We start from the raw sequence: 26,934 nt of genomic DNA, 5'->3' as shown, positions 1-26,934 counted from the left end.
CCCGCCCCAGCGTAGCGATGATGAAAGGTGAGGAAGAACTGGTTTGTGCTCTGATCTCAGAGCCGAACCTCAAAACAGCCACGGACCGTCACTCTGGCTCCCAGGATGCTTCAGGAGGACAGGACAGCAGAGCCAGCCTTTCCAGTGGGACAGGATGGTTGGAGAAATTCATCGTTCCCCTGGAAATAAAAATAATAATCATAATAAAAACACAAAGCCAGAGATTACTTATACGCACACAAACACGCAGGCACGCACTCTCTCCCCATCTGGCTTTGCCAGCCTGACTCATCGCTAATTCAAACAGCCCACACCTTTCCCTCTCCCTCTGTGTGACGTTTTGAATGAGACTCTGGGAAGAGACAGCAGTTTCCCTCTGGCTAGCCGGCCAGCGTCGGACCCTTATCTTTGAGTACCGAGGGTCCCAGGAGCAGGACACCCCTGGTACCCCATCGCAGGTCTCTTGCATTCCAGCATGGTCGCCCCCATGCAGGCACCTCCCAGAAAGTGGGGCAAGCAGAGGGTGGAGGCAGCTGTGAAAAGGACAAGTGATTGAGGCTGGTGGATCTGTGACACCTGTGGAAGCAGTCTCATGGTCCCATGCCCAGGCCCGCAGGCAGGATGCGACATCCCACACTGCCACCACCCCACCTGGAGACAACCCACGCTTTTCTACCTGCTCAGGGCAGACCCCAAGGCTGGGTGCTGGCCCCAGGACACTCAGCCTCACCTGAAAACACTAGCCACCCCTGGGGGAAGGCATCAGTCCCGCTCTGCCATTCCCATCCCTTTTCCCAGCTTGACTCTCCACAGCTGCAGGCAGGAAAGCGGGAAGAAGCAGGATCAGCCCTGCCCAGCCCATGCTGGCAGCACAGCTACAGTTTCCGCTTGCGGGGCAAGGAGCTCCAGGGCATGGAGCTCCAGGGCGTCCCCCAGCCCTGGCCAGCAGCCTGGGGTTGCAGCAGTGAACACAGGAGGAGAAAGCCACCACCACCCTGGGCCAGGGCACCCCACAGCCCATACAGCACACTCCCTGCACTGCCAGCACAGTGTCAGGTCCAGACAAGCCCCAGCCTTCAGAGGGATGCGTGCATCACGGGTAATCAGCCGTGGGAGAGATGGAGCCAGACCTGCTTGCTGAGCTTGGGACCTGCCAGCACGCTTGTGCTGAGTCACCACCTATTAACGCAGGGAAACCTCCACACCTGAACCCCGCCAAGCTGCCAGGCCACCTTCGGGAGGACAGCAGGGATAGCACACCGGGCTGAGTGGCAACCACCAACCTCCCAGTTGTGACCGCAAGGCCGGTGCCACAGAGCTGCTGCTGCGGGAGACAGCGGGACGGGACCGCTGGGGAAGAAGACAGGACCAGCAAGGCTCCCGGTACGGTTTCGGCTGCCGTTCCCCTCAGCAGTGACTCACCACAGGACCAGTCACGCCATCCCGGTGCCGCAATTGCCCCATCTGCAGATTAGGGAAACTGAGGCACAGGGAAGTGAGGTGACTCAAGAGCTGTTGCACAGGAGATGCTGCTTGGATGCCGAGGCTTGGGCGTTCCCCATCGATCCTCCGCAGCTAACTTAAGCAGAAATGAACATCGATGTAAATATTTACTGACAAGTGAGCCCAGCCTCACCCTCTCCTCTCAGAAGAAAGCTTTAAAGTAAACTCTCCTGGCTCTTTCATGTTTACATCTTGTTTATTTATTATACAGCAGATCACAATATTTCAACAGTTTGCATATAAAGAAAAGTAACATTTCAGAGTGCGAGAGACCTAACGTGCCCAAGCAGAGAAATGTTAATTAACAATATACACAGACAGGAACAGTGCACTTCCCAAAGCCGAGACTCATCTGTGTTCCCAGCTGGAAGAAAAAATATATTAAAAAACAGAAACATTATATATTACTGCTTTGTTTAATTTACAACTTGCTTTGCAGAAGCTGCACATAAAAAGACTCATTTTCTTTGGAGTTCTCTTTTTTTTTCCTTCTACGAAAGTTTCAAGTATAGCAGAGACCTGGGCATTCTTAGCTGGACTCGCTGTCCTTTACACACTAAATTTTAAAAAGCAGCATGGGGAAGGCAGCTGCAGCAGTACCTGGTGTCATCCTGAGGGGAAGAAGACAAATGAAAGCAGACGAGAGCCAAGAGAGCCATTTTAGGCTCCCAAGCAGAAAACTGTGGGAATGGCCAGGACGGGACAGCCCGGCAGGGTCCCAAGCTGGCGACGGGAGCGTCCCCACTCCCTGTGGAAGGTGACGCTGCGCTGCCAACCCCTGCAAACCTTTATAGGCACGAGCCACAGTCAGTTCCCACCCTCGCCCCATCCAGCCTGGGCTTTTGGGTCAGGAGGTTTGTTCCGATGGCCACAACCAAGAAGACCAGCAACCCACTTCCCAGTGCCATGACCCACGCACCTAGTGGGTGCACAGCTCTGGCCAAAATCTGGCCAGAGTCAGCCACCACAATCCCTGGAGCCAAGGAGGGTGCCAAGATCAGGGTGGGAGAAAGGTTTTTAAGCTGATGCCAAATACAAAACAGGAGCTCTGGGGACAGATCCCAGCTGCACCAGCCCCCTGGCTGCGGGGGGGACTCTCCAGGCGTGGGGAGCTGAGTGGTGGTGCTTGGGCAGGGGCTGGAGACACTTGCTCCCCATCTACACCCCCAAAGCAGCCCTTCCCCACCACTCGGCTGGGCCCAGCTCTCACAGCAGGAGCAGGAGGAGAAAACTAGTTATCAACTACAAGCAAGGAGGGCTGGGCGGCCGGGCTGCTCCCCAGTGCCGTCCTCGATCCAACGCTATTTACACTGTGAGCTGGCTCCGAGGACATCGAGTCCGGCCGTGGCCCCACCGCTCACATGTGCCGCTTCATGTGGAGGGCAAGGTGGTCAGAGCGGGAGAAAGCCCGCTCGCAGAGGTGGCACTGGAAGGGCCGGTGGCCTGTGTGCTTGCGGTAGTGGCGGGTCAGCTCGTCAGAGCGGGCAAATTTCCAGCCACAGCCTTCCCAGGTGCAGTGGTAGGGCTTCTCGCCTGCAGAGGAGAGGGGGTGTCAGTGGGCTTGGAGGTACTCATCCTCCCTGTGCTCCCCTGCCCAGCACCCCCAACTTTTCAGGGGGACTTCCTGCCCACCACCCTTAGGAGAAGGGAGCCCCACTGTATACACATCCCCTGCACACCTTTGCCTGACCCACTTTTCCTTTCGTCCCCCATCTTTCTGCCGTTCCCCATGTGCCCTGCCGCACTTCAAACTGTGGGTGCCCCCCTGCTCGTCCCTGCTCTGGGGCCGCACCATGTGCCCCATCCCAGCTCGGCCAGAGGGTCTCACCTTACACCCCCAGAACCCTCAATTTGTCCCCCATCCCATTGAGGGAGGGCTCCTGCATGGACCCTAAGGCCAGCACGGAGGGGTGTCATGGGGGTGGTCTCGCTGTGTGCCTCGGTCCCCGTGTACCACTGCCCGGCTCCACCACGGGGGTCCTTCTGAGCACTCCCGGAGCCATCCCCCCTTGCACCCTGCCCCACGCAGAACCCCTCCGGGCAGCCCTGTGCCGGCTACGGGGTCTCTCTGGGTGCCCCCACCACGCGGGTGGTGTGCCCCCGGGGGTCTTCTCCGTACGCCCCTCCACACCCTACAAGCCACGCCGGAGCTCGTTCGCAACTCTCACCACGCCCCTCCGGTCCCCCCACCCAGGACCCTTTGCGCATTACCTGCCCCCCGCCGCCCCCCCCCGCACCGCGTGACCGTCCCCCCCACGCCCCCTTACCCGTGTGGGTCCGCATGTGCGCCTTGAGGTGGGAGCTCTTGGTGTAGGTCTTGCCGCAGCCCGGGTATTCACAGTTGTGCGTGGCCGTCCGCTTGCGTGCCCACGAACGACGGCCACGCTTGGGCTTGCAGTCCTCAGTGGGGGCCCCGGCTGGGAAATACTCCAGCACTGGGGAATTGGGCGGCGTGACCAACAGCCCGGGCAGCCCCGCCGGGCCCGGCCCCGGCCCCTTCAAGGGCTCCCTGAAAACACTGAAGTGTCCATGAAACTGCGGCGGCGGCTGGGGGGCGAAGTGGGGTGGGGCGTAGCGGTGCGGGCCCACGGCGTAGTGGGGCGGCAGGTCGGCCAGGAGGTGGGGGTCGGCGCCGGGCAGCGGCTCCTCGGGGGGGCCCAGGCGGCCGTGGGCGAAGCCCGGGTAAGGCAACGGCGGCCCCGGCACCGGTCCCGGCCCGGGACCCGACGCCACGCGTGGCTTGTGCTCGCCAGCACCCGGCCCCAGGTAGTCGGCTCCGGGCAGCCCCAGCATGCAGGCGCGCTCCTCCGGCTGCTCCTTCTTGATGCGGGGCCCGAAGGGCTGCGCGGGGTCCAGGGGCAGCGGGCGGGCCAGGGCCGGGTGAAGGGGCGGGTGGTGGGGGGGATGATGGTGGTGGTGGGGCGGCGGGGGGCCGCCGGGCACCCGAAGCTCCGTGTACTCCCTCCGTTGCAGGTCGCAGTGGCCGGGCAGGTCCGGAGTGAGCAGCTCGGCCACGTAGCTGTGGCCCTGGCCCTCGGGGTAAGGCGCTGGAAATTTCCCCGGCGTGGGGTAGGAGCCGTCGCTGTCGTAGGTGGTGCCGCAGCTCTCGGGGGTCTCGGGCAGGGGGTAATTGGGGCCGGGCGGCCCCTGCCCGCCGCTGCTGGTGTGCGCCAAGATGAAGTCCAAGTCCACGAACTTGCCCAAGTCGTCCTCCTCCCGCTTGACGGCGGCGGCGGCACCGTCCGGCTGCAGCATCCTCTGCGGGGGAAGAGGGGCGTCAGGACCAGCAAGTGGGGGGGGTTGACGGCTGCGGCGGCGCCCGCCGCTCGGGCATCACCGTCCGTACCTCCCGCTCGGGGCGGCGGCTCCCCTCAACCCGTCCGACGGGTCGGCCCCGCTCCGCCTGCGCCCTCCGACGGCGGGAGGAGGGGGCCGCCGCCAGCAGCCCCCACCCAGGGCGGTCTGCCCCGTACCCTCCTCACCTCTTCGCCCCTCGCCGCCCCCCTCCCCGATGCTTACGTGGAGCATGTCAACGGGCCGCTCCTCCAGCGGCAGCAGGTTGGCGAAGGTGGAGATGGAGGGCAGGGTGCTCTCGTCCACGGCCGCCGCCATGGCGTGCCGGGCGGGAGAAGCGGAGCCGGGGCGGGCTGGGGGTGCGCGGAGCCCAGCACCGCTCCGCTCCCCGCGGCGGCGGCAGCGCTGCTCTGCGCCGCCCCGCGCCCCTAAGCTGTTAACAGCATGGCTGCGCCCCTATTGGCCCGACCTGCATTGATATTCACCGCCGCCGCCGCCCATTGGCTCTGCCGTCGCCTGAGCCACGCCCCCTCCCCGTGGGGCTGCCCTGGCGGGCGGGGGTCGGCGGTCGCCGCTGCCCAGACGGAGCCGCGCCGCGGGAGCGTGGACGGGGTCCCCGCGCCTGGGCTGCGTGGGCAGGTCCACCCGCGCCCTGCTCCGCGGCGGTAAAAAGGGGCAGGGGTGCCCATGTGGATCGCAAAGCCCCCCTGCCCGTCCCTGCGACGTGAGTGGGGCAGCGGTTGCCCCCACGCCTTGCCCCACGCTGCGAGCGGGGAGAGGGGCTGTAGCTCGCAGACCCGGGGGTCCCTGACCCTGCCCCGACTGAGGCAAGGGTAATGGCCGTGTCGCACGCCGGTGTGCGTGGACGCGTGTGTGAGCGTGCCGGGTCACAGAAGAGAGCAGGCTGGCTGGTGAGCCGGGCACAGCGCTCGCCACGGGGGACGCCGGGCGCGTCAGCGAGCAAAGGTGCCGTCGCCAACGGGTGCTCATGTGAGCCACGGAACTGAGCCGGGGTGGCTGAGCCCCGGTGACCCTGCACCACTCGTTTCATGTAATGGCGCCCTTGAAGCCGCGGCCCCCAGAGCCGGTGCTGTCGGTGGGGCAATCAGCAGCCCAGAGCACACCAACTCACATCTGGCAGGCACAGGGTGCGTGTGCGAGTCGAGATAACTGCCCAGCAGACCCTGCTGAGGAGCTGGCACCTAGCCTGCATCGCCTCATCTTGCCCCACAGCCCCTGTGGGACGTTTGTCTGCCCTGCCTGGGGACCGGTGCAGCAGCTGAGCCCTTGAGCGCTCTGCCGTGGGAGGCACGGGCCGGCTGGCTGATCCTGCCTGTCCCACAGAGCCCCCGTGACAGTGCTGTCCACCTGAGGGCTTCCCACGGCAGGGGACGTGAGGGGACCGGGGTGTCCCACCTCACAGGAGACACTCAGGTGCCCCACTCCATGCCAGCGAGTCAGTACACAACGTGGAGACCTGGGGCGCTGGGCAGCCCTTCCCAGGGGCTCTCTGCCACCTTGTCCAGCTCGTAGCAAGACCTTCTCCACTTGGCCCCCATCCAGCCAGTACTAGGAATGGCCCGGCTACTGTTGCGCTTGTCGAGAAGCAATGGCCCTTATCTCCCAGAGCCTGTCTCCCTGCTTTCTGGGGCTTTCCATCCCCAGATACCTTTCTAAGAACTGGGGCTGCTGCCTGCACTATTCAGAAGCGAGGAGTCAATTTGAAAAAAAACAAATATAAACACCAAAGGTGAGGTGCGCACATACACACACACGCTGCTTCTGGATCCAAAGCTACTCTACCAGTTGCTTTCATCACCGCGCTTTAATTATAAGGGTGGAGCACTGCAATAAATTATTTCAGTAATCCAGTGGAACAACAACGATTCAAATCTTCCCCCTTTTACCAAGAATCCCTGCCCTGGTTTCCAGAGCATACGCTGGGTTGCTGCCCGGGCCCTGCGTGCCCGGCTGCCAGAGAGGGAGCAGGTTTATTAATGCCACCCGCGGGTCGAAACACACAGCCTGCAAAGTCCTACCTCGGAAAAAATCATCTCTGAAGTGGCAAAGAAGCATGTGGGCATCACTCAAAATCTCTTTTAGCCTGGCCCCTAGAGTAGCTTATTTAAGTCACTGGTTAATCCTATTATTTGTTTCTTGGCCAAATAATAATTAATAGCAAGGCAGGTCCTGTCTCAAACTTTTATAGATAAGTGAGAGCAGATACCACAGGAGACAAACTAATTCCACTCGTTTTTCCCCTTTTCCAGGCAGATTTGGCATCTGCACTCGTGCAGCACTGACTTATTTCACGAGAGGCGTCGCCAGCAGATCAAGTTCATTTTTACAGGCGGTATTTCTTGCAAATCTGGGATATTCCCCAGGAAACTCTTATTGCTGATACCATGGTGGGAGGGTCGGTGCACTGGGGAGCGGCACCGTGCTGGGCACTGCACCAGCGCAAGCGCTGCCAGAGCTGACCACGCAGGGAGTCGGGGAGGGCGGCACAGGAGGGATTTGCCTGCTGTGAGCCACGAGGTGGGCACGGGGGTCCTCAGCGCAGCCCTGCCAGCCCCTCAGCCACGGGAGCCTCCTCCGAGCCAAGAGGGAGGCGAGCGGGAGCGGTCGGTGCGTGCACAGCCCGCTGTTGACAGAAGCCCGTTTAGGAAACGTGGATTATCTCCGCGCCACGACTGCAGGCTGTAAAGTCGCTGCCATCCCAGGAGATCAAACAGCAGCCCAGCGGGAGAGCAAACAGAGGGTGGGAAGGGCCACCCGCTCAGGCAATGGCCAAAGAGGAAAGGGTTAATGGTTATCCCTGCTCTTGGCACATCTGGCAGTGGAGGAACGTGCTGTGCCCAGCGTGGTGTGCTGGAGGTGGCTCTGTCAGGCCGAGAGCATTGGTGACACCGCCACAGTGCCGGGGCACCCTCCTCACGGCATGCAGCACGCATGGGGCAGGCAGTGGGGCGATGCCCCACGGCACTGCCGGAGATAGCATCAGTGCCCAGGGGGACCCCCGGTAAACCCAAGGAAGTCCCCTACCCTGCAAAATACTGGGGACTGAAAAACACCTGCACTGCATCCCTCCCCGTGCTCTGTCAGCTGGAGCCAGGGGCCTGGAGTGAAGCCGGGGCTTCTCCTTCGGCACATCTCCCGTGTCCCCTCTCTGACAGGAACCGTGGAGCCTCTCTAACACGGGCCACTATGTCACAGCCCGGAGAGTTTCTGCTTCACTGGGAGGCAAAACCTGAGCCTGAAAGCTCTTCAGGGGACCCCATGGGAAGGTGCCATGGGGACCCACCCAGCAGGGCACCCTGGGCTGCAGTGATGCTGCGGGGTTATGTTTCTGAGGGCAAAAAGGAGATCTGTCTAGGTTTTATTCTCTGTCCTCCTCTCTACGTGGGGCTGGCCTGCCTGGAGAAGGGTCCAGGAGCCCCCAGACCTGCCCACACCCCCTGCAAGCCCCCTTCCCCTCCTGAAAAGAAAAGAGGAACCGAAAATGAAATTAAAGCATAATTCAATCCGGAGTGGGTCCAGAGTAAAGTCATCTGCTCTTATCGTGTCCTGGCAGGCTCTTCCCGCTCTGCAACAAACACAATGTTATCAGGGCACAGAGGGCAGATTCGTTTGCACCGGCCGAGCGAGCTGCTGTGTCCGCCCTGCCTGCCCTGGGCTTAGGGAGCACCGGGATGCATGGCTGAGGACTGGGGCTGCCGGTGGGCTCGGGGAGGCAGGCAGCACCCCAGCAGCACTGGCAGGGAGCTCGACCCTGGGATAGGGTGCTCTGGCTGAGGGCACATCCAGGTTCCCCGCACAGCTCTCTGGCCAAAGGAGCCAGGTCAGGTCCCTCCTGGTGAATGTCACCATGGAGCAAAAATTGTGGAGGGACAGGGCTCAGGGGTGACGTCTCTGCCTATGGGAATGTACATGGCCTCATCTCCCACGGGTGCTGCCCAGCCGCCTGCCCAGGGAGGCTGCTGACCCCCAGCGTGGCAGCACCGCGGCATCCCCCAGACCCCGCACGCGCTCCCGGCCCCGCTGCGCTGCCTGGACCGCATCCTGCTTTGATCTCTGCCTGCTGCCTGGCTGTGCCCTGGCGGCTGCGGGGCCAGCACAGCCCTCTCTGTCCTTCTTTATATACCCCTGTTATTTTTAACTCTGCCTACGCAAATCCCGAATCCGGAATGAGCAGCGGCCGGGGGCCAAGGGGAAATGGACATGGTGCAAATTTCCTGCCCTTTTTACCTCTCTTCCTCTATAACATACAGCAACATTTTTCCTCCACTGCTTAACTTTCACTGGTACAGGAAAGCTGAAAGCAGCGGGCTCTGCACAGAGCCACAGGGTCCGGCACCGCAATGGACAGGGTATCCTCCTGATTAGAGGGGACATCACAGCCGGCACGGTGCCGAGAAATGTCCCAACCCATAATGCACACCGCAGCCTCCATCGGCAGTGCGACGTGCCCAAGGCGTCCGGCCAGCCCTCGCAGCAGCGGCCTCACGTGTGAACGCGTGCGCTCATGCTCACGTGCCAGCCCAGGGCCACATCCTGGCCTCTGGCCCGGCGAGCCCCCCACAGCAGCCAGGTCTGGACTGTGGCCGCAGGAGCAGTTCGCTTTGGCTTCCACCCACAACAGCGCTGGAGAGGACCTATGCCACCCCAACAGCTCCAGGGGTAAAAGGAGGAATTACTGTTTTCTGGTTCCTTGTGAGCAACAGGGGAGGCTGGGAAGAATACAGGATATTTTTCCCAACATCTCCAGATTAATCTTTAAAAAAAAGCCTCCAGGAACAGTGGCAGCAGGTTGCAGGGGGAGTTTCGCAGTGGGCATTGTGATACCGCTGCACTGCACAGGGTTAGAGCCCTTCTCTCATGCACTGGGAATTAATGGCTGTATAACACATATGAGCAATTTGACTACAAAAGTTTCAAATAATCCAGGTAAAAATCTTCACCACTCTTTTCTGAGCAACATCCATCCCTACTCCCCGAAGATACTCTAAGGTATTCAGCCTCCAATGAACTCGGACTCTCAGCAGGTGGGGAAAACCTCCCTTGCCCATGCACAGAGGCAGGGAAAGTGTGGGCGCCGAGCTCAGCACCAGTCAGCCCTGCTTCACGCAAGTCCACGCCGTTTCCCAGCCCGGGGAAAGCCCAGCTGGTCCCAGAGGCTGGGCGTTGGTGTGGCCACAGTAAGCAAGACACTGCCGCCCCGACGGGGCGATGACTTTCCGAATGGAGCTGTGGCGTGGGGCCGAGCGAACGGGCTGCACCGTGAGTCATCAGCACCCATGGGAACACGGCCCTGGTGTGACAGCCCAGGGGACAGCAGGATGAGCAGGGAGCCGGGAAGCTGTCCTGCTCTGGGTGGAAGCTGTTCTCCAGGACATCTGATTTTGTTACTCCTCCCATGCAGTTATCTGCCTGCAGCCAACTCGTCGGTGTAAATCACACAGCATAGAGCACTGCACAGAAAAGCCACCCCAGCGCCATCCCGTGCCCCTGGGACACGGCGCTGCACCGAAGCCGCTCACTCCAACACGGGACGCTGGATGCCGTGGTGCACTTGCACTCGCACAGCCCACGAAAGTGCATCCTCTCGCCCACGACACACCTGGCAGTGTCCGGCAGGAGCAGCGGCCACCCCGCGCTGGGAGCAAACCCCTTCACACCAACGTTACATAAAGCTGCTTCATTCTGCTCCAGGAAGTGGCATTTAATTACCCAGCCTCCCTGGTAGTAAATAGGTTTGCAACACATTACAAAAGGCTGTATTATTATTATTTTTTTTTTCCCCCAACCCTGCTCATGCGTTGTGCGGGTGAGCTCATCCCCTGGGAATACCAGCTCCAAAATAGATTTGCTCCCTTGTTGGAAATAATCAAATGGGAATCCAAGCTGACCGAGCCCAAGCCCAATTCCTCCCTTTGTTCTGGGGCTCTGGCAGTGAAGGGGTTCGGAGCAGGGTGACAGGAACTCGCCTTCTCTTTAATTGACCTCCGATGATGAAACAATCAACCAAACAATTTAGAAATGTGCATCCAGTGAGATCATCGGGAAAACTTCTCCGGGAAGGAGCCTGGGGAAAGGAAGGTGGTGGTAATCCACCTGCTCCAGCCGCCTCGGCAGGCCTGGCTGCGTGGGACAACACGGCACAGCACGGCCACTCAGTGTCCCTTGGGCCACCTTGCTGTGATCAAGCCCGTCCCAGATGTCCCCCGATCCCAAAGGCTGTGGGGTGGCCAGAGCCACCTGCTTCTGTGAACACCCATGCTCCTCGTTTCCAGCCCATCCTCAGCTGCTGGGTGCCCATTTATCCCACGCCAGCACCGAGCAGCAGTGCTGCCCGTCTCCATCCCCAGCCACCCTGGCCCCACTGCGAGTGCTGCCGCCCCGATGGGCATTTCTAGGACAGGACCTGCTATTCCAGGGCGCTGAGGGAGGAAAACCCTCCCATCCCCACGAGGGCTGCCTCCCTGGGGATTTCCATCCCTGGCACACTTTCCTCAGCTTTTCACATCCCAGCAGGAGCACAGGCACCCAGGAAGGGCTGGCACAGCTCCCTGGCCCTGGCTGTGCCATCAGGGCTGCCCCGGCTTCCCTGGCCCGGGTGAGAGCAGACTCCGGCTTGGCATGCGGCAGGGGCTAATTTTGGCCCAAAAGGTTTCCCTTCGGCAGACTCCACCGCCAGCGTGGTTTTGAAGACAATCTTAGCCCGAGTCTTCCTTCCTCGGCTGCCAGCGACCTGGAGCCGGGCTGGTGTGTTTGTGTTGTGTGTGCATGTGTGTGTATATCTCCAAACCGCAACAAATATTTCGTATTCGTTTTCTTTCTTTCCCTTTTTTTTTTTTTCCCCCTCCAAGCCCTTGGCTGTGGTATTTAAATAGTAGGTGTGGTCCCGGCGCTGCGTGCCAAAACCAACACCAGCTCCGGAGTAGATAACCCTGCAAGCAAATGCAGCAGCGAAACCACGTCGAGCGGCTGGGAGAGCCGCGCCAGGACGGGCAGCGGTGCCGGCTGTGGCCACGGCACGGCACAGCAGGCAAGCAGCAAGCGGGCACAGTGGCCATGTGGTTCCCTGGCCCCCTACATGAAGGCTCGGCTGGAGGGGCCGGGGCAGAGGGAGGAGGCAGCGTGTCCGGCTGCAAGGCCACTCACTGCTCACTGTGTGCAGCCAGGAGCTGTTTGGGATGGACCAGGATCGTCTTCAGCTTTTTTTTTTTTATAAATCAAGACAAAACATTTTGCTTAATTGTCTTTTTTCCATGTTATAAACAATCAAAAGGATATTTTACTAAAAATGCTACTTTTCTCCCAAAAAATTAGAGTGTGAGCAAGTGGGAGGAGAAGTCCCTCCAGTGTTTTAAGAGTGTCTCGCAAAGAAACTTTCTTACGCCCTGGTGTTTTTCTCATCCAAGCCAAAAGCCCTGAAATATGGTGAACGTCATGTGTTTCAGCATGAGTCATGCGGAGAAAACCGTCTGCTTCGCCTGCCCTGGTGGTGCTGGCGTTGCCGGCATGCACTGGAGACACACGGTGGGGACAGGGGGGACAGGGGGTACCACTGGATGCTTTTGATCCAAGGATGGACAGAGACAAATCCAGGCAGGCAGGAGAGGGATGAAGAAAGACCAGTGCAGACCCAGAGCCCAAATCCTGCCCTCCCTTTCGCTGAGGCTGCAGCCGTTTCTGGGGATGGAGAGGGGCTGCCTCGCAGCACCCATCAAGCTTTGAAGCTTCGTGGCATGAACATGATCCCCAGGGACCTTACAAGCTCGTCCGCGGGTGAATGTGCACACATGTGTGAGGTGCCGGTGGTGCCACAGCTGGTTGAGCGGCAGCCACAGCACCCTGGCTCCCGCAGAGCCTGTGCCTGGCTGCCGGCGTCCCCCAGGGCAGCACCCACATCCAAAAGGATGGAGGAAGATCCTTACAACAGCCATCAATCCCCAAGCGTCCTGCAGGGCTGGCAATGCAGCAGGTTCCTTGGAGAGTAGGTTCTCACAAGGTTTTGCTTCCGAGGAGACCCAGATGCCGTTTGCAAGCAGTGGGATAGTGGGGGGGGGGGTGATTAGGGGCAAGCCTGGGCTTTCCCAGCCCCAGCGTGCACACCTCTGCACTCCTTGGGTGGTCCTGATGTAACAGCCCCAGTGTGCTCCTGCCCTAAGCTGGTGCCCTGCAGGAAGCAGGCAGAAGGGGTGCTGCTGTCCCGCAAGCCTGGTCCCACAGCAGAGACCACCACCCTGGGGTGAAAGGTCCCTGGGACCCCCAGCTGCTGAGCGCAATGCTGGGAGATGGGGATGCTCCTCTCCACCTGCTCCAGGACGCCGTGCTGCCGAGGCCGGAGGATGCTTGGGGAGAAGCGTTCCCTGGACGGACAATGCCCAGGAGCGGCTGCGAGCTGCTTGTCCCCGAGCGGGGCTGGTGCACAGCCGCGGCCGGGCGTGCGGCAGGAGCAGCCAGCGCACCCCTCCCTGCCTCCCGGCCCCGCAGCGGCTGCGGCGCTGGAGCGGAGCTGGCCAGGCGTGCAGCGCTTCGCCAGCAGCACAAGGTGCACAGCGGGGCCAGGATCCACCCAGCCCGTGGCAAAGTAGGAGGGTCCTTGGCAGACGAGGTGCTGTTTTAAAACCCACAGCCGAGCAGGCTCCGTGCCTGACCTCGGCGCGTGTTCGGGCTACAGGCAGACAGCCCTGAGCCCAAACCCATCCTCTAGCTGCCTCCATTTTCCCCGGCTCCGTCTTCCCTGCCACACCTTGATCCCGCTCCACCACCACCTCCCACGTGCCGACAAGGGGCTCAGCGCAGCCACGGCATCCCGTGGCTCCCCGAGGACCGCTCAGCCCCGCTGGCGCGTGTCCCAGCGCGGAAAGGAAAATAAGGTTCGGATGTCGCCTCCCCAGTCAGGAGAGGAAAAATCTTTCCAACAAAACACGCTTTTAATTCCTCACCGAACATACACAGTGTTGGAGCCCCCCAGATTCCCGGCCAAACAGGGAATTTTCCACCTACATCAAAGCAGAGCCACGTGGTTTTGCAGAGGCCGTGCCCTGTGCACCTGCCTTGTTTTGAAAGCGGTGGTGACCATGAGCGAGTGACCACACAGGACCCTGAGGTCCTGTGCTCCCCACCATGCCGGTTCAGCCCCTCCTGCTACCCTGGCATCCTACACACTATAGGATGCAGGGAACCCAGGGGACTTTCCCAGAGCTGATGGCCGTAAAGCCATCTCGCCTCACAGAGATGTGGGATGCATGAGACCTGATTGAATTCACAGCACATGTGAGGGCAAGGAGGCTGCTTGAGGGGGGTCCGTGGCATGGCCATGCCCCTGACATGGGGAGGGCAGAGTCTGGGGGGGAAGAGGGCATCTTTGAGGGGTTGGTGCTGCAAGGCCACCCTGGCCTCACTGCTGTCCTTCATGCATGGCCCCACACCCCTCCCACTCTGAGGCTGAGGTTGTTGGGGGGCAAGGGGAGCTTCTGTGGGGCAGCAGTCAGGCTCTGTGGGGCTGTGGAGCTCTCCGTGGAGCTGGGAGACTCTGTGGGTCTGGTTTTTGGGTTACCCTCAGGGCAGTGATCAAGGGACCATAACAGGGGGAGCCCAGCCCCACATCCCAGGCACTTCCCACACCAAGCCCTTTGTGGACACTGCCCTCGCAGCCCTACAGCCCAGGTGTGGGGGTAAGGAGCCATGGGGTGGTGGGCAGCCTCCCACCACCACCCTGCCTGAGGGAGAGCCCACAGCAGCTTAGGGGACAGGTATAGGGTGGGAGCATGGGGTGGCACAAGCTGCCCAGGGGACAGTAAAGCAGCACTGGGATGGTGCTGGGAGGAGGAGGAAGGCCTTCCTCACTGCCCCGAGGGGTTGGAGGCGGCCACATCCCAGTGGGGATGGTGGCCCAGCCTTGCTCCAAGCCCTTGGGTGGATTTAGGGAGCTGGGGTGCTCCTGAGGTGACTCAAATCCAAGGTTGACCCAGTGGGTCTGCTCCAGCTCATCTGATCCAAATGGGGCAAAAACAGCCATAGGGTCTTGGGGCTTGCGGAACACCACAGGGGGTCCAGCCATAGCTGGTCACCTCCCCCGGACCACCCCTGCCCTGAGTGGGGGATCACCTCCCCCAGCCCCTCTGGGTGAGGGTTTGGTGGATGCACCTCCCCATTAGTCCAATCTGATGCACTTCAAAGCCAGGAGCAGAGCCCAGCTCCAGGCCCTGGGGCAGGAGCCACCTGCCCTGGGGACATTAGCGGCAGGCAGAGGGACATGCGGGCAGCCCGGACGGACTGGTGGTGGGGACAGTGGGAGATTCCTCGGGAATCTGCACTTCCCATAAAGGGGCTGGTTCCGGGAAGGCATTGAGGCTGTGATGCCTGGCACCTGAGGCATCAATGGGACCATTACCAGGCCACTCAAGCCGCCTGGGAACCTTTTTGTCTCCAGGCAGGTCTGCTTCCACTCGATGGTGATTTTGGAATTCTTCTCCCCTCCAAGTCCACAATTGCAGGGTCATTTGCATCTAAAATGGGAGCTGGGCCCTTTAGTAACTTGTCTGCTCCTGATAGCCAGGGCTGGGTGCCTGCTTGGGCACTAAACCCGCTAATGCAATCAGCCCGGCCGGAGGCTTCTGCATATCAAAGGTCCAAGCCTCTCTTATAGCAACCTCCTGGCCACAAACCTCCCCGCCATCACCTTTCATCACTGCCGAGGTGGCTGTCACCCCGCTCCTGGGAATCCCCAAATGCCAGGGAAACCCAGGAAACAGGGATGGAGAAGGGCCACCAGCCCTCCCTGGGTGCTGGGATGGGGACGCCGCTGTGCTCTGGCCTGCACCCCTCTCTGGCACCCTGCTGCTGAGGTTTCCTTCCCCATAGGGCTGCATGGAGGAGATTGAGTCCCCATGCAGGTCTTGGAGGAATGTGGCTGTGGACAGGTTGGGAAGAGGGCCGCAGCCCCTGCTGCCCACCCGGGGATTGGCTGTGGGGCCAGCGCGACGCAGGAGCACCCACAAACACCCTGACTCACGTGCAGGGCTACTAAAAACATCCGAAAGGAAACTGGCTGGGGCAGCTCTGGCCCACATTCCCTGAGCCAGGGAGTGGCACCGTCATCCTGCTGCGAGGTGTCCCTAGGGAAAGGACCAGCGGCCCCAGTGCCACGTACCGGTAGGGAGAGCGCCGCTCAGCATCTGCCTAACAGGGTGCCAGCCGCTGGAGGCTGGGCTGGGTGGGACAGACAGCGCCCCGGGATGGCCTGGCCATGGCTGCTGCATCCCTTGAGGCATGCTTGCGGGCTGAGCAGCATCTCCTCCTCTTGGGAAAATGCTTTCCTCCTTGCTCATCCTTTCTGCATCCCCCAGGGCCACCCTCCCCACGGAGCACCTTTCTTGGGTGTGGAGGGGACACTGCCCCATGGCCCAAGGTGGCACCTGCAGGCAGGACGGACCTGAGCCATCTCCGCATCCATAGAGGTGGGCTGGGTGCTCCCATACCATGGGATGGTGGCCCTACGCCTCGTGCTCAAGGAGGACCCCAGACCCCACCTTGGGTCGTCACTGTATAATCTTCACTGTAGGCAGCTGCTGGAGCCCAAGTCCTGCCTGGATGAGCTCTCCTGGTGGCCACCTACAATGGTGTCCCAGATCTGCTGGAGGGACGGCACAGTGTTCCTGGAGGGACATGAGGACGCCTACACAGTGGCACAAGGGTGCTGCCTGCACAGGCTCAGCGCCATCCAGGACGCTGGCCTGTGACTCCCAGACGGCAATTACCTCTCATGGCAAACACAGCTGCTTCCCCATCCTTCTCCGGACCCCGCCGGTGGTGCCAGCGCCGGTGACAGTCACTGTTGCCATGTGGCGCTGATGTGTACACAGTGCCTGGGTAGGCACAGCGTGGCAGGAGTTCTTGCACCAGGGGAACCCAGAATCCCCCCAACCATCTGCACCTTTTTGCAAGGAGCAGGGTGGGGGACATCAGGTGCCTGCACAAGAGACGTGGCCCCACCACTGCCTGCCCCACACCTAATCTGGCCTGCTGGAGATGGGAACAGGCTCCTGGCATGGCTGGGAGCTCCCCACGTGCTGGAGAAGGAGCCCTTGGGGCAGGGGAGTGGGTTTTGCTATTTGCTTGGTGCTGCCCGGTGCAACCAAGGAGCACAGCAGGATGCTGGGCGGCTGCGGCGGTCCCACCCCAGGGAAAGCTGGTGGTGACTCACGGCCCTCACCAGCCCTGCCTGCTGGGTGACTCCTCCCGCACGCCGTCCCTTGGCTCCAGCCAGCACCTGTGCCCTCCCTGTGGCAGCAGCCACGGGCCCAGATCCTGCGAGGCTCTGGGAGGATGCTGGTGGGGATGGCAGGGAACGTCCCCTTGGTGTGGGGTCGGAGGGACCCCATGCCCCATGGCAAAGGCTGCACCAGTCCTGCAGCCGGGCATCCCTTGTCACCCTGCTCCCATGCTCTGGCGTGGTGGTGCCAGACCCAGGACAGGGGACAGGAGAAAGTCATCCCCCACCTCTTTTTGCATGCTTTTCCCCACTTCTGGCGGCAATACGCAGACAATCCCTCCTGCGGGGTCCCTCCATCCCCTTGCTCCCGTCCCATGCACAGGGCAGGGAGAGAGGGAGCCCTTTCATGGCTGTCCCTATCCCCAGAGCAGCACCTGAGGCTGAACCGAGCCCTGAGCAGCCAACACCTCGCCCGGCTGCCCCAGGGCTTGCAGTGGTGTGCGCATCCCCAAGGAAGGATGCACGCAGCGTGTGCACACATCCTGAGAGGATGGAAAGTCATGTCGGGATGCGTTCAGGTGGTCAACCCCCATTTTGGGAAGGGGCCTCTGGGTCGAGAGAACAGGTAGGGATGGGGGCAGCAGGCAGGAGGTGGGGAGGGGACAGTCTTTGGAAACCTCCCCATGAGGGCTGAGCCCTAACTGCCTCAGCCATCCCCGCACCGGTCCTGTGCTCCAGGAAACCTGCACCAGCTCCCAGCCGGCATCCCCAGGAGATGGAAAGATGCTTTGCTGCTCCCTGTGCTCCCATGGCAAAAGACGGGTAGCATGAACTGGGGCACAGAGCCAAGGACCCAAAAACCAGTGTTTTGGAGGGGTGCAGGGCAAAAGTGGTGGCAGGGAGCTGCAGGAGGAGTTGGGGTCAGTGGGGGGCTGCTTTCTGCAGGCAGACCTTGGCAGTCAGCTCCTGGCTCTGCTGGGTGGTGGTCGGGAGGTCAGCTGGCGGTTTGCATTTTTGGGGGTTTCCCTGCAGCCCTGCTCCATCCTGGGGGATGGGTACGGTGAGGGACAGAGCAGGGGGATCAAAGGGTTGGGGGAGAGGAGCAGCTTGTGAGTTGTGGGTCATTATCTGTTATTAACATCTGTAATCTCCCGGAGAGCAAACCGAGATTTACAGCCTGTTATTAGGTTGTTACTCAACCTGTTGTGCAACAGCTCAATTTAAAAAAAACTCAATGTGATTAATAGCCCGCTAATAAGGGGGAAATCTCTCCCATTTAATTCAAACAGCATCTGCCTGGGCACTCCAGGAAGGCATGGGCTCTCAGCCCAGGTTCCCAGGCTGGCTGCTGGGCTCCTGCTGGGATCTCCTCCAGGAACCCCCATACTACAGGACACCAGGGCTGGATGGAGCCTCGGACGGCAGCGGGTCCTGCTCCCCTGGTCAGGTCTGGGCTCTGGGGTACCAACGGCATCAGGATGCAGCCGCCGCCTCCTCCCAGCACTGGCTGCACATGAAGCGGGGTCCCAGCTTGTCCCTAGCCGTCCCCTGTGGTCACGCTCTGGAAGAGGTGGAAACTCTGAGTCAGCTGCAGTTCTTATCCAAGCATCTCACCTTTTGTTTGGCCGTGACTCGCCCCTGACTCACTTTGACCCCATAGCTTCCTGCCCTCCCGCCTTTCACTGCCTGTGATCCAGAGGGTGCCCTCTGCCCCCAGACGTCTCTTCCCTCTCTACAGCTTCACCTCTTGGCTCTCACCACCTTTTCCACTCATCCAAACCAGTCCTGCCTGTAAAAACCTCCCTGGTCCCAAGACCACTGCACTGGGAGGGCTCCCTGGTTCCTGAACCTCTGTGCTCCTGGCTCTTTGCCTGTCCAAGTCATCCCTTGGTAGGACAAGGACAAGCAGACAAGTGTCACATGGCTGTTTCCCCAAAACCAAACCTCTGGACACTATTTTCACCCCACCTGGACCCCAAGGACCTGTCCCTGGTCCAGGAGAGGGTCATCAGCACAGTCACGGGGTGGAAGAGAAGATACCAGCAACCCCCTTGCGCTTTTTGTCCTGGGTTCAGATTCTGCCATGCATTCAGTCAATGGCCTCATTCAGCCAGATTTTGACCTGTGACTGTGGTTAACTGGATTGCAGCCGGCCCCGTTCCTGCCACTGCTGCCAGGCTGAGTCCTGCCTGCACTCCTGGGATGTTCCAGGAAAGCCGTCAGCTGGGACCCACCTCTCTGCAGCCTTTCCCTCTCCTTGGGGCATTAAATCCCTTGGCCACTTCCCTTTGGGCACACGCCGGCCCTGCCTGGAGGGACACGCAAGTTCTGCCCTGGGTGGAGAGTGTGAGTGCCCGGGAGCTGCTGCCATCTCCATCCCTGGGTGAAGGCAACATCACCTGCAAATGTTGGTGCTCCAGGTCTTGCCAGAAATAGCCAGTCTCCAGGGCCACCCTCTCCCTGTCCCTGAGGTGGCTGGAGGCACCTATGAGTGGAGAAGCAGCTCATGCCACCTCCATATGACACCTTTGGAGGACTTGGGGTTCTCTTGGCAGCTTCTTCCAGCAGCATGGGGTCTGTTTTGGAGCAAACACATCTGGGCAGGGCTGGGGCTGGACTAGGGGGCCTGGAGGGCAGTAGGGGCATGGAGAGCATCCATGAGCACCAGGGTAGCGGCATGTCACAGCAAGACACACAAGCCTGGAGCTGGGGTCCCCACTTCCCACGCCCTGCCACCCTGCAAGCTCAGACAGCTTTTCTTCACACTGTCAGGCTGCTGGCGATCACCACTGGAGCTGCCACCTGCCACGGTCACCCAGCGCAGGGCTGCAGTGGGCAGAGGACGAGCCCGTGGCCCCTGGGCTCCCAAAAGCATCCCGGCCAGCTGCCACTGCCAGCTGGGCAGGCGGCCGCATGGTGCCAGCTTGCTGCACGATTGCTCAACACTGCAGAGGAGGGCAAGCTGAACCCGTCCCGGCAACCCACGCACTTAATTAGGGCCTTCACGGCGCCTCGTCAGCAGGGCGCACCGGCTGCCCTGGCCGAGCGTCACTGCGCGCAACGTGGTGCACGCGGCGCTGGAGCCCGGCTGCGCTGGCAGGCCTGGCCCTGCCTGCATCTCACGTGGCATGGCGGCCGAGCTGCATTTTCCACATTCTTCCTGCCTCTGAGTCACCAGCACCTCCACTGCCAAAACCCTTACCCGCCCCCAGCCGTGCCGGCAGCCTGTGCCAACTCCAGTGGCCACGCACGGCTCCGTGCAAGGTGATGGGCGCCTGTCTTTATGCGGACCCTCTGGAGTGCCCTCCCCGACCCTGGGGCTGGGCTTCCCACCCTGGACACCAGCAGCACAGAGCAAATGCTCCTGCCCTGTCTCAGGGAAGCTTCGGTGCTGGGGGTCCTGTAGCCCACAGGGAGCACTCACCCTTGTCCCCCTCACCCTAAGCAGCCTGTGGAAGGCGTTTGCATCCTCTGCCACCACTCCGGGCCACAGTGTCCCAGCTCTGGGCACTGCATGCAGCATTGCTAACCTCCTGCCACCTCCTGCCCCAGCTCTCTGCCGCACCTGACTCTTTCGAAGAGCACAGCAGTGCTGCCAGAAACCTCACCCTGCCCTCAGCCAGCCTGCCCTGGCCCCGGCCCCTGCTCATGGCCACCTGCACTGCCCCATGGCCGCACCTGGGCATGCAGGGAGTGTCACCCTCCCAGCACCAGGGATGGCCTGGCACTTGCAAGCGTAGCTGCTGCTGAGGCCTCGGGTGCACAGGATGCACGTGGCTGGTGGTATGGGGTGCCACGGAGGCTGCAGGAATAGGGAACAGAGGGAGGGGGCACCGGGTGCCTGGTGGGGTCAGGACGGGAGTGAGGATGCCCCCAGCAGCTCCTCGGGGTGGCTCACTGTCCAAAAGGAGCACATGTGCCTCTCCCACTGCCTGCCCATCCCTCCTGGCACCGCACTTCCCAGATCCGCTCTGGGGCCCAGCAAAGCTGTGCCAGGGATTGCCAAGAGCTGGCCCAGCGCTGGGGCGAGGCGTGACCCACCTTGGCATGGCAGCAACTCTCCCCCCAGCTGCCATCCCACAGGACCATGGGGTCATGCCGGTGCCAACGTGTGCAGTGGCTTTGCCGGGCTGTGGCTGAGCCCAGGGCAGCACGGCCACGTGGGTGGAGGACGAGTCCAGGCAGCCGGCATGCCACAGCATCTCTCCAGCCCCACATTGGGACATCCCCGGGGGAGGCAGCCAAGTGAGGGGTCCATGTGCGTGGGAGATGTACAGGAGTGAGGAGATGTGTGATCTGGGGATGTCCATGGGAGTGTGCCACGTGTCCGTGTCCCCATGCGGCGTGCGGGCACATACGAGCCCAAACTGAGCCACGGGGCAGGGCAGGGAGTGGGGTGTGTGGGCATGTGAGGGGTTTGCATGTGTGATGGGTGTGCACATGGGACGTGGGGGGCAGAATCCATGGCATGGGGTCTGGGTGGGCTATGCATGGATGTGGTGGGTGTGTGTGGTGTGCATGCGACGTGTGCCTGTGTGTAGGGCGTGTATATACACGTACAGGGTGTGCATGCATGCAAGGGGTGCACATGCGTTCAGATGGGGGCATTTGCAGAGGTACATGCATCTATGGGGGACACTGGTGTATGCACACTGTGTTTGGTGTGTGGGGAGGCCGGTGCACGCGTGTGGGGATGTGCACAGCACCTGCGGGGTGGGATATTGCGGGGGGCACGTGTGTGTATGCAGGAGTGCGCACTGCAAGGTGCGTGTGGTGTCAGGGTGCGTGCCTGTCCACCTGCACCGTAGTCACATGCGTCCAAGTGTCCCAGGCAGCAGTTCCCAGCGTGCAGCGGTGTGCCAGTCAGCACCACCGGCTCACTCGGCAGCGGTGAGCTCTCGTGTGAGCAGGTGGCTGGGGAGCTGCCCCAAGCTCTTCCTGGTGCCTCTCCCCAGAACGGTGGCTGCAAACCGTGACACAGGGGCCGGGTTGTCTCTTTCCGGCTGTTTCCCAGCCTGTCAGGCCAGTCGTGTTGGATCTTGCCGCGATTTCCCGGATGGTTGCTTGGCACCTGCCTCTTCCCCATCCGGATGGGCAAGTTCCTGGAGCACCAAGCTGGGGCAATGCATCGCCCTGGCTCCTGCCCTGCCTCCCTGGCTCTGCGCCTGGGCTCCGGCATCCTGCCCCGGTGCCGGCCGGCTCCCCGCAATGCCACAGCCGCCCTGCCTGGGTGATGCTGGGCGGACGGCAAGGGAGCGGCATTGCGAGCACCGGTGGCGAGCGGGCATTGAGTCATGCCAAGGCCAGAAGATGTGGGGAGAAACCTGCCAGCTCTCTGCCGGATAGTTGAGGCTGCTGGACTGGCTGGGTGAGTCAGGCCCGGGTGGGCAGTGCGGGTGCCGTTTGTTTGCCACCGTGGCTGAAGGATGTGCCAGGAGGAGCGGTGCTGGTGGGGACAGGCATCTCTTGGTGCTGCAGTCCAGGGAGAGGCACCCACTGGGGCCAGGCAGGAGGGTAGGGGTTGCCCAGGGCTGGGAGTTGGGCAGGCAAAGCTGGGCTGGGATGTCTCTAGTGAGCTGGGCTCTCCTTCCCGCTGTGCAAAATGGTACCAGCAATGTGGGGATGCTCAGCCTTGAGGAGAGGCCAGACCTTCATCCAAACTCATGCTGCCCATTGAAAACCGCTCTCCTGCCTGGAGCCATCTGCAGCTCCATGCTGGGGTTGAGGACGTAGTTTTGAGTAGAGGGTGTAGCTGTGGCTGCAGGGGTTGCTTGCCATGCTGAGCCCTGCGGTGCCTCGCTGTCCTCACAGCCTGCCCAGGGTGACTCAGGCTGTGCCACCACTCCTGCCCCCAGCAGCAGGATGGCTCACACGCCTGCTCGCCCACCCCTCCTTCTGCACATGGGGAGACCGAGGCAGAGAGCATGGCAGAGGACAAGTGCTCAGTAAAGCCCTGGAGAAGCCATGGACACCAGGCCAGCAGCCCTGCCCACCCCCACACAGTCCCAGAGCATCCTTCTTTTAGATCTGGAGTGTGGGGCTCAGGTACTGTGGTGATGCCAAACTAATTTCGGGGTCCCCAGCACCCCGGGGATTGCCCTGGGGACTTCCTTCCTAGGCCATGCTAGGCTGTGTCTCCATGCCCTCCTCCTGGCCATGCTGGACAGGACGTGAGCTCTTCCCGACCTGTTCCGTGTATTCCCGCAAGCAGAGATTAGCGTTGCTACTAGGGTCTGTAATTACACACAGCTCTCCCTGCCTGGAGCAGGGGCTGCCTGGAAGCTCAGGGGGAGTCAGGGTCCCAGTGAGCGAATCCCCTGGCAGGGAGAGAAGGGACCCTGGGGGTAGAAGCCCCCTCTGGTACCATCACCAGACCCAGGGGCTGCATTCCTACCAGAAGGATGGAAGGACTCCCTTTATCCCAAGCCTTTCCTGGAGCCCCTCAGGTGTGGTATCCGGGCAGCTGCTGCACAGGGTGCCGGCTGTGAGGGCAGGAGGTAAGTGATGGGGGCACCGCTGGGATGGAGGAGTGGGGCTGGCCAGCCTCACTGCTGAGGTGAGGCCTCCTCCCTGAGGAAGGGAGACTGGATCCTGGCTGGCAAAGGAGGGATAGAGCCCCGTGGTGCCGGAGGCTGGACACTTGAGCTCTGCTCTCCATCCCTAATGATGTCCCTCCCATCCCTGTCCACATCTGGTTAATGGCCCCATAGCTCCTGCTGGGAAGGTGCTGGGAACCCAGTCCCTCTGCAACCGTAACCCTTCCCCACCCAGCCTCCCACCGCCTACCCTGCACCCTCTCTTTGCTGACACCCAGAGGGTAAGGATGCACCAGCCATAGGGACCCGGACTCTGGGGCCACTGACAAGTTCAGATGCCCCCACAGAGCCAAGATGTGTGCACCTCACGTGGTCCCACCAGTGCCACCAGTGCCCAAGGGAGTGGGTTGGGGTGGGTGAGTTGGAGTGGTCATGCTGGGGAGACTCAGGAATCTCTGTGGTCCTCACAGGGCAGCAGAGTGGAGATTGAAGAGATGGGGCCATGGCAGGGGCCAGGCTGCACCCTGGAGTGGGTATTTGGTGGGGGACAGCTCTACCCACTGCAGCCAGTGGTGATTGCATGGCAGGGCCAGGGCCAGGGTGTAGAGCAGCAAGTGTGTTGCCCCGGAGGAGGCAGCAGCGATTTGCACTGCTGGAGGAACGTACTCCTGGGCCCGAAAGGGTGGCAGAGCCTGGCACACCTGCACACGTGTGTGCAAGGGGCTACACATGCCTGGCACACACGGGGACGTGCAGAGCATGGGCCAATCTCCTGCAGCAGCATCTGGCAGCATCTACAGCCCCTGCCCTGGCTCTGGTGCCAGCGGATGGCAGCAGTGTCTAGGGCAAGGGTGCTGGGCACCAGCACCCCAGCAAGCCCACGTTGTCCCTGTTGTCCCCCACATTGGCCCATCGAGGCACTCACCCTGTGAGTGATGCTCGCCCGGGGCCAGGACAGGTAGAGCAGGATCCCTGCCCCAGCCTGTCATTTCGGCTCTAATTAGATCCCCTGCTGTTCCCCTTCATCAGGGCTGAATGAGGGGCTGCATAAAGAGGGGAGTGTGATTAGCCAGGCAGGGGGCTGGCTCTGGGCGAAGGGAGGCTACTCTGGGCTGGGTAATGACAGGCTTTTGTCCCCTCTGCTCCCACTCCCGACAGAGGCAGGTGGACGAGGATGCCCCCGGCAAAGAGTGGGTACCAAAGGGCTGAACTCAGCAAATCCCGGCCGTTCCCACCCCCCTGCAGTGCTACTCTGAGGGGACGCCTCTGCTGCCAGAGCCTGGCCAGGGACCCAGGAGTCCTGGCTCCAGCTCGGCTGCCCAGTCCCAGTGTGTCAGCTGGGGGGACATCCCCAGCACTGTCACCTCCAGGCCTGGGGATCCTGGTCCTGGCTGGGAAACCTATCCAGTCAGCATGTCCTGTCTTGGGACACCACATTTCTGGCTGCCCTGGCAGTGGGCTCCATCCTGCATCAACCTGGACCAGAGTAGCACAAGATGCAGAGAAGAATGTGGCCAGTGGCCCCCCACACACCTCACCCATGCAGAGGCCAGCATGGGGGCACACATCAGCCAGCACCGTTGGGGACACATGTTTGAGCTGCTGGCATCCAGGCACAGGGTCTGACTCCCCATGGGCTGAGCTGGATGCTGTACCCAGGAGCCACCAGGTAGAGCAGAGAGAGGAGCAGGACCAGCTCCCACCCTGCTGTGTGTGCCAGGGGTGCTCTCAGGTCTTTGGGGACAGAGGTGCAGGTCCTAACTTTAGCCAAGCTGTCATGCCCAACACTCAAACACACTTCAGCCCTGCCCAAGGTCCTCCACTCTCTGTAAGGCTACAAGAACATGAGGAGTCCAGGCTGGACACAGGGTGTGCACAGACCTCGAGGTGGGAACCCGGTGCACCCAGGACACCGGGCGGGCACCGTGCCTGCAGCCTGGCAAAGCATGTGGACAGGCAGACGGATCGCGTGCGACAGGCTGGGGATAATTCACTGCTCCTGACGAGAGAAATCCTCCACCTGGAAAGGAATCTGCCCCCCTCCACCCTCAGCCCAGCAGGCTGCGGGGCCCAGAGTGGCAGGGAGGGGCGTGCAGGTGGGCTGCTGCACCATGAGCCTGCGCAGGCAGAGTGGGCAGCGCTCCTGTACCTGACTGGGACCCCTCTGCCCCACCGACACAAGTCTGGACGCACCAGTGGGATGCTGGGGAGGAAGCCAGGATCAGTGCCAGCTGCTCGCCCACCCTGCAGTTGCATATGCACCCCCACCATGGCCAGCATGGTCCCTGTGCCAGGGGCATGCACCAGGGTGAGCCAGAGGGTGCTTCTTGATCCTGATGGCCACTGGCCACCAACAGCCTGGCAGCTCCCATCCCTGCCTATGGGTGGGAGGGTCATCTGGGTGGGGTGCAGAGAGATGCCCCGGCAAGGTGCGGTACATGCACAGCTGTGGGAAAAGGCTGTGCCAGGCAGCAGCACCGAGAGGGCTGGGAGCCGGAGCGGCTTCAGGGCTCATGGGGATGGCACAGCCTGCGTGCCCCAGCCCATCGCGGCTGCGTTAGGGAAGCCGGCTTGTGGCAGGCCCTGGCATGAAGCAGTGTATTTGCTGAACACCTCTCTTGTCTTAGCATCTCCCAGGGATGCAGTGTGTTTCCCTGCAAGTGTCCCAGCCCTGGGGCTACCGAGTGTGTGCAGACACATGTGTGCGCGTACATGTATATATGAGCACGAGCATATCGACTGTGCACGTGACACATCTTCAGTCCAGGCTAATTAGGTAGTGAACTAATCAGCAAGCAATCTTCCCTCATCAGCTTTCTGGGGACAGCAAAGGAGACGAGTAAGACAAGGTCACCCCCCCAGCATCCCTCCCAGCTACTCCTGAGGCACAAGCAGCCTCACACCAGGGTTGGGGATACATGTCTCCTGGAGGGAGCCAGGGGGTTTTACCCGTCTTCAGCCAGGTACCCCCATCCCTGTCCTCCCCACCCACCACTCCCTGCCTCCCTTGGGTGCAGACTGACTTCCTGAGGACAGTGGACTGGTGAGGATGCTGGAGCAGGCTGCCGGGCTGGGGGAGCTTGATGCTGAACCTGGCCTCATGCAGCTCCAAGTCGGTGACCTCAGCTCCCTAGGGTGGATGGAGACATCGAGGGGCATGGGGACACCCCACTGAGCCAAGGGCACTCGTGGCTGTGCCAGGCAGCCTGCCTGCAGCAGGCAGGACTGCGGTGGCGTGCGCGGTCCTCTCCCCAGCATGGCCGCCCTCCCCTGGTAGTCCCCGTGTCGCCCCGCCGTCCTGCCCCGCACAAACATTCCCTCACTCCTGGCCAGAGTAAATATTGTTGCAGGGCAAACAGTGAATCAGCCCCCTTT

The 26,934-nt window shown here is 61.5% G+C and overlaps 1 protein-coding gene across 1 annotated transcript; it reads right to left on the bottom strand.

Moving 5' to 3' along the window:
* Window positions 1–1,680: 1,680 nt before the first annotated feature.
* Window positions 1,681–5,210, bottom strand: KLF17 (KLF transcription factor 17). Its single transcript, XM_086753790.1, has 3 exons — window positions 5,023–5,210; window positions 3,771–4,761; window positions 1,681–3,036 (listed from the first exon to the last, which is right to left on the bottom strand). Exons 1-3 carry the CDS (start codon window positions 5,113–5,115, stop codon window positions 2,861–2,863), a joined length of 1,260 nt encoding a protein of 419 aa, XP_086609916.1. The 5' UTR covers window positions 5,116–5,210; the 3' UTR covers window positions 1,681–2,860.
* Window positions 5,211–26,934: the final 21,724 nt, after the last annotated feature.

Source organism: Chlamydotis macqueenii, chromosome 8, assembly GCF_036417535.1.
Source record: "Chlamydotis macqueenii isolate bChlMac1 chromosome 8, bChlMac1.mat, whole genome shotgun sequence".
NCBI lineage: Eukaryota > Metazoa > Chordata > Aves > Otidiformes > Otididae > Chlamydotis > Chlamydotis macqueenii.
This window is presented reverse-complemented; position numbering and strand designations above follow the sequence as displayed.